The sequence below is a fragment of the Montipora foliosa genome, chromosome 3 (genome assembly GCF_036669935.1).
Source record: "Montipora foliosa isolate CH-2021 chromosome 3, ASM3666993v2, whole genome shotgun sequence".
Lineage (NCBI taxonomy): Eukaryota > Metazoa > Cnidaria > Anthozoa > Scleractinia > Acroporidae > Montipora > Montipora foliosa.
The window spans coordinates 23,155,586-23,163,085 of NC_090871.1; the positions used below are offsets into that span (position 1 = coordinate 23,155,586).

Sequence of the window (7,500 nt, forward strand, 5' to 3'; positions counted from 1 at the left end):
CTTTAACAGTGGCTTTAATACTCTTGAGTAAGGTGGTTAACCTGCAGTTCAGTGAGTGGCACTCCAGGTACTCAATTGATGCATAAACTAATCCGAATCAACCAGAGTAAATTCTACATGTGGCACTTTTTAACACAACAATGACGACAGTGTTCCAATTACAAGCACCGTGTTAAAAATGTCGATACAGTACAGGAAGTAACAGGTTGTAGAACATGTAAAGCGATGCACTGCCGCTGACTAATTCAAAAGGATTCTTATAGGCCTGTTATCCTAGATATGCCTGAGAAAACAATTGATTTTGTTTCTTTCTTTTACTATGATATTATAAAATCGTAATGGACCTACAACGGAAAATTGTTGTCTTGCAACGTCTTCACCTCCTTGTGCAGTTGACCCATGCCTTTTCTGTAGGGCTGCCACTTATGCAAAGTGGCGATTCTGATTTATTGTTAACAAAACTGGATGTGACTTGTTTTGCTCTAAAAGACCAAAGAATATTTTTTCAAGTATCAATTTATTGTTTGTCTGAAAGCAATTTGATTAAATCGATCCTTGACAAGGTACATTGCCCCAGAAAATGTATAATATTTTATTTTGACTCAGTTAGTAAACTCTCTAAAATCTCTCTACCCTGTTAATATGGATGTATCCACGTGCACTCATTTTAGGAGCTGGCCATGGACTGTCTTCCATTCTCCAGATGTTACTCAGCTTTCCAGAGCATTTTGCAAACCGAAAAGACGTCGAAACTATGATCCGTCAAGCTGTGGACTATGTCCTGTCCTGTGAGATGCCGAACGGTAACTTCCCCCCTGTCCCTGGGGAAGTTCGAGACCAGGAAAATGAGTTATTGCATTGGTGCCATGGTGCCCCAGGTGTGGTGTACTTATTGGCAAAGGCATATTTGACCTGGAAGGATGATAAATACCTACAGGCTGCAAAGAGATGCGCTGAGGTCACTTGGCAAAGAGGATTGTTGCGCAAGGGGCCTGGGATATGCCACGGAGTGGCAGGTAAAGTGTCAGTTGGCCTTATTCACACGGTTTGACTTGAACGAGGGACACGCGATGACGGCTGAACTGAGGAAGGGGGATTATTTTTCCATGAGAGGGGATTCCACCATGAGCCTTCATCTATGATCGTTTCAGTGCTCAAAGTGGTAGAATACGAATACGGAATACATGGGAGTAAAGAAAGCGAGTGAAATTACACTCTCATTGCTGCTGCACTGAGTGAGCCTGAAGCGAACGAGCGAGGTAGCCCTCTAATCGGGAGAACACATTTTTATTCGAAACGCAAGGGATTGTGGTCAAAGGCGCAAGAAACTGTGGTTATGCACGGTATAATCTTGCCATTCAGAAGATTAGAGCCTGGTCTGTTTTTCGTGTCGCCAACTATAGATAGTTTCGCTGTCACGCAACAAAAAAGTAAATTCAAAATCGCTCAATGAAAAAGGCCACGAGCATGGAATGTTGGAGGAAACACATCTTCTGACAACCTCTTCAATTCTCAGTTATTTGTCGAAGCGGTTCACGCAACTTTATAGAGTTAGAATGGAGACGCCATGTGCTCCACAATGTGGCGGCAGGTAATCAAAGAAAACATTTGGAACTCACTTTGCGATGAAAGCGGTTACTTTTCGCTCATGAGATAAAATACGTGTGTATGAACACATTTCATAATGTACTTGAAAGGCTCAAACTGCTGAGATTCATAGGGATAGATAATTTTTTTCAACCAAATAACTTCGTATCATGGTGTCACACAGGATGTCAATTCTGAAATTCAAAATGCTGTATTTTCGAAACGAAAGACGTCACGGAACTGGAAACTTGAAAAAAAATTACAGGGGCAACGTTTGAAAAAAATAATACCCTATCTAGTTAAGTAGACAGAATATGGCCTATAGGTTAATGGATATATTCTTTTAAAAAAACGCTGCGCAGACTTCATGTCTACTGATATTTCGTTAACCCGACACGACTCGAAGCATATCACGGCATTCGATTTGGCTTAGTTTTAGTCACCTTATTTTACTAAATCGTTGGTTGATTTCGCAGTGCGTTTTATTGCCACACACTGGTTGTCCTCTCATATTTTTTTCTCTTTCATCAGGAAGTGGTTACGTATTTCTGTTGCTGTATCGGCTCACGAACGAAGACTTGTACCTTTACCGTGCCCAAAAATTCTCCGACTTCATGCAGACAGAGGAGTTTCAGAAGGAAGCGAGAACACCGGATTCTCCTTTCAGCTTATATGAAGGACTCAGTGGCACCGTTTGTTTCTATTCTGACCTCATGAATCCTTTGTTGGCTGCATTCCCTTTCTTTGATGTTTTCACTTGATTTCGAGTTGAAAATACCTGACTCGGAGCATGAAATCAACGACAAATAAAGGAAGGGTCTGAAAAGCGCGGAAATTTTGGTTAGAGGCCAGAGTTCACTTAGAAAGAGTTTATTTCTCTCTGACGCTCTTGGATGATACAACGCTGTGATAAGCCAGTCCCTAGCTGCTCAATCTCAGAAATTTCTAGATATAAAGAACTGAATTAATAAAACTAGATTTCCGGCATATGATTAAAAAGCTGACCGTTTGACCATTAGTATAGTTTTTACTGTTTTAGGAGCACCTCTATTTCCTTGTCTCGAACACCCACCCCCTCAATCAATCTCTTTAGAAACTAATTTCGTCGGCTTTCCGTTTCACAATTAACGTAAAATAGAGAGAAGGTTGTGACTTAAGCTACGGCGTGACCCACGGCAACTCGAGTATTTAGTTGCTAAAAGGCAAAAACAAAACTCGGAGTGTTTCTAAACATTGTTAGTAGAAAAAGACGCTATATAAAATAAAAATCCTTACCCGTCAAATTTCGACAGTTTCGATGATTAGAAGCTGTACAGTTGCTTAGGTCAACAGAGAGTCAAAGTGAGTTCATGAAGAAAATTGCGGCAGTTATGAACTATCTATAACCATGAACCTAATTTGTCCTCCTTTGGCGTACCGGAAAATAGCTTTAGGCTACTTTTTATCCGCAAACGCGAAAATGCCTACTTTCATGTAGAAACGGCAAACGTGGAAAAAGGCGGGAAATTTATGGTCACGTGGTCACTTGCCGTTCGTGGTTCACGTAAACGTGTTGTTAAATCTCTTTAAAAAATGCAGCTGTTAATCTTTAATTGAATACCTGAGTTTAGGTGACACTTTGTGATGTAATTGTCCACATTGATAGGCGCAATACAATACGATACATACCAGTTATTCATCGCTTTCGAGTGATATACCGTGGAATATCCCACACGTCCCTTGTATTTTCTTGGTATGGCTCGTGTGTATACCAAGAAAGTAATAGTGACGAGTGGGATATTCTACGGTATACCACGAGAAAGGGTTGCATAAATATTTTACACCATGCCATAGAAAATGCAGTGGCCAGCAAGGCATGATGGGGATGTGGGTATGATACCGTTGAATTGCAGTGATCGATGGGAATGTTCGGTGGAAAACTGACGAATATACCACCGCTTTCCTGAATTATGATTCGCTGTATTTTCTATGGCATGATATAAATTTCAGTACAATACACACTTAAATTGACCACTCCCCATAGGGGCCTTTCAGGGCCAATGAAACAATCACGGCAGAACAGAACATTCAACAACTGTTAAGAATCCCATCTGGCCGGAGGCAAGCAAGCTGGCAATTTTACAAATGCACGCGTAGCTGAGAGGTTGAATCAGGGGCCAGGAACAAATTCAACCAGTGGTCAGATCTTGTCTTGAAACCGGGATTATACCCGGATCACAAGACAAGCGCCCTAATCACAGAGTCGCACTGCCTCCTGCAATCGATGTTGACTGAGTTGGGAAGAAGAGGTATAGAGGACGCTATAATTAGTCGAGAATGGTTGTGCAGTATAAGTATTTTATGCCTGCTTGTGGCATTTGTTGAGATTACCGTCTTTGCTGCCAGCAGTATCATGATTAACACTTAAATTAAAGTCAAGATTCCTTTATTAAAGGTGGGCAGACACGAGGGGTGATTTTGCAGCGACATGTTGCATTGACAAAAAACTTGTGTAGAGTACACTGAGGCGACATGTAGCAGGGACGTGTAGCAACTTCATGGGACACGTCGCGGGGACAAAATCACCCCCAAACTGGTGTTGCACAGTTATAAAGGTATCAGTTCACACGAGCGGACATGTCGCTGCAACATATCTCTGAAATATGGACCCGCAACATATGTGTGTGCACATGTTGTGATTTTGTCCCAGCTGCTACATGTCCCCGCTACACGACCCTAATGCATTTCGCCTCAGTGTGTACTATACACGTATTTGTCGCTGCACCATGCCCCTGCAACATGACCCCTGGTGCCTGCCCACCTTAATTAGTGCCCACTTGACAGTCAACTGTTGATATAAACGTTCTTGAGAATGTAATCTCAATCTGAGACATGATAGTGTATTCTTTACAAAACACTAAATCATTACAGAGTTCAGTTGCGTTTGACCCAAACAACGGACTCTTAGCTTTTATTTTCTTCATGGCTTGAGCTATATCACATCTGAATGATGAACCTTAAACTGAGGTTCCGGAACTTCAGTCGTACTCCTTATCTCGCCTAGTTGATGAAGCGTCGGACATTTAACGCGACGAGGAATTATCGAATCGGAGGAAAGGAAAGGAACTTTATTCAAGTGTCTAGTCGTTCTAGCGCTGGGTTATTAACAAACATGCCTCAGTTGTATGATAAGACCTCTTGCCAAACACTACCCCCGTTTGGTCTGTCTGACCATAATGTTGTTGGGTTATGCCCAATGACTCGCGCTTCGCGCGATGGTACTAGCAGGGAAACTGTCTTCAGGAGAGACACGTGCCCCAGTAGGAAACAGGAACTGGGCCGATACCTCTGCTCAATCCACTGGTCCCCTTTCCAGTGTGCGGAGGACGACTGCGATGAAAAACTTCAGTTACTTACGGTGTACATCAAGATCGGACTGGAAACTATCATGCCTCTGAAGAAGTCTCGCGTCCATGTTAATTATCCCCCATGGGTGACGCATGAAGTTTAAGTACCTTATTAAGCAAAGCTCTGACGTCTATGGTTCATCAGTTGGCGGAGGCTACTGATGGGTCGGGCGCTGCAGAGAGGGTCGTCCTGTTTGACTACAGGAAGGCCTTTGATCTTATTGATCACAATCTCTTGGTACGCAAGGTCTTCAACTTATCCATCCCTCACAGCGTTGCCAGTTGGGTGGCAGATTTCTTGATGCGGAGACAACAGCGAGTCAAGTTGTCCGCGGAATGGACATGATGATAAATGAGTACGTGGATGACACGACCGTGGCTGAAATTGTTCCTCGTGGTCTCCCCCAGAGTGACATTCTGAGTGCAGTTGATATTATCGAGGGCTGGTCACAGATGCAAGGAACAAGTGCAAGGAACTGATCATTGACTCCAAGAGGAACAAGCATACCTTTAGTTTCGTGGTTGTTGCCGGGAATGAACTCTCAACTGTCGATAGCGCTAAGATCCTAGGAGTCACAATAACGAACGATCTTAAGTGGAATAATCATGTAAATCAAGCGATAAAAAAGGCAAATAAGCGTCTGTACTGAGCTGGTGTTAGGCAAAGCGACATTGTAAATTTCTATTAAAGCCTGTGCTTGAATACTGTTCGCCTGTTTTTCACCACTGTCTACCTGAATATTTAAGTGAAGATATTGAGCGAGTGCAGAAAAAGGTGTTGTCAATCTTATCCCCTCACCTATCTTACAGAAAAAGCTTAGCAACCTTTGAAATTAGCGCTCTGTGTCAGAGAAGAGAAGACCAATGTACCAGACGTTTTAGAAATATCTTAGATAATCAACTGAGTAGCCTATTGCCGCCTAGACATCAAAGTCATTATAATACAAAGTGTAAGGGAGTGTTCGAGCTCCCACGATTTCACACAAATCGTTTTAAACAGACTTTTCCTGCTATGTGCAGTCATGCTAACAAGCAGCAATTTTTAGTGTAAAATAGCGAAATAGAATATTTATTACATTATAATTTATTACATTATCAAGTGTTTTAGTAAGGGCTTCTCGTCATAATTTTTAAATTTATACATATATTCATGTAAATAGTCAGTTACAACAGATTCTTAGTATTTTCCTATATAGTTTTTGTAATAATTTCGCAATTCAGCCCAAGGGCTGCCAGGTAAAAGAGCACTAATTGGGGACGCTGTAAACTGAAATTAACTATACATGAAACGCAAATTAAGTCAAGCGGTTCATCAGTCGGGCATCAGCGGGAGCACTACAGCTTTGTTGAAATAACGGTTCGGGCACTTCATTTGCATTCCCTATCTGACTGGCTGTCGTCCTCTCTCGCCTGACCTCTAAGACGGCCTGCTTGGTAAAAATGAAAATGCATTGATAAGAAATATCGCGAGTCAGACTGAGAGGCTTTTAGCTGCGTATGGCTCAAAAACCATAAACACGGTCGTAAACACGATTTTACGTTTTGAGCCATGCGCATCTATTAGGCTTTTCGGTCTCCGATATTTCCTCTCGGCTCTCGTGATCGAGTAGCCCTCCTCTCCCCTCCCCAGTGATATTGTAATCATTCTCTTGTCTTTATCGAGTCGAGGTGATATTTATTATCAGTACAGGATCCTCTAAATATACACGGGCAAATGGACTCGCTGAAGACTGTAGCTGCTAAGGTTAAACACAGCCCTCAGATTATAAGAAAAACATTTGCCAACCCGCAGAAATCTTACAACAAAGTGACAGAAGGAGAAAAAGTGAAAGGTAAGAGCGATTGTTTATAAAATCGGCCGGTACGTCTGGCTGTCGACGGTTAGCTGAGTCACGAACATAATAATAGCAATCCATTTGCGTGGACATGTGTGCTCAGTTACCGACAAAAAGATTTATTGTTCTTTTTATAAAGGGGTAAAATCATTTGGAATCACACGAAGTTGATTTTTGAAATATTTAGAATCAGACCCTAGACAAGTCCGGGTTAAAAAACAACATTATGTGTTCCAAGCTTACGTAAGTTTTACATTCAAAGCTACATCGAAGTTTGCTTAAACTGATTCAAAACTGAAAAAAGTTCTGTATGCCCGTACCATCTGTAACATGCTATTATTCAAATTCGGAGTATTTTTAATAGTGATCGAAACATCTGTAGCATCAACACCCGCTGAGAATTCGAACATAAAAGGATTATAGCAAATAAATGTTTTGACAATCGATGCGTTCAAGGTATTCGTGATATACAGTGCAATTATGAGTAAGCAGATAAGCATTTACATGCAATTTAAATGTCGCTTTCTTCGGCCAATTCTTATTCATATAAGCAAGTGACAGAAATGTATATTGTAACATATTAAGGATATACTTTCCGTGAGAGAGCTGAGGCGTACGAAATACTTTAAATGCGTGTTGATTTCTGTCAACCGTAAATCAACTTTCATTAATCCATTTCAAATGCAGCCATC

At 41.5% G+C, this 7,500-nt stretch overlaps 2 protein-coding genes across 2 annotated transcripts in view; both read left to right on the forward strand.

The window, feature by feature from the left end:
• Window positions 1–2,602, forward strand: part of LOC137994624 (lanC-like protein 3) — a 7,154-nt gene extending 4,552 nt beyond the window's left edge. The window contains exons 4-5 of the mRNA XM_068840229.1: window positions 672–1,016; window positions 2,119–2,602. Of these exons, the coding sequence (XP_068696330.1) occupies window positions 672–1,016; window positions 2,119–2,348 (575 nt within the window). The 3' untranslated portion in view covers window positions 2,349–2,602. The remainder of the gene's footprint in view (window positions 1–671; window positions 1,017–2,118) is intronic.
• A 4,007-nt stretch (window positions 2,603–6,609) lies between these two features.
• LOC137997097 (low density lipoprotein receptor adapter protein 1-like) overlaps window positions 6,610–7,500 on the forward strand; it is a 23,473-nt gene continuing 22,582 nt past the window's right edge. The window contains exon 1 of the mRNA XM_068842868.1: window positions 6,610–6,805. Coding sequence (XP_068698969.1) covers window positions 6,688–6,805 — 118 coding nt within the window. The 5' untranslated portion in view covers window positions 6,610–6,687. The remainder of the gene's footprint in view (window positions 6,806–7,500) is intronic.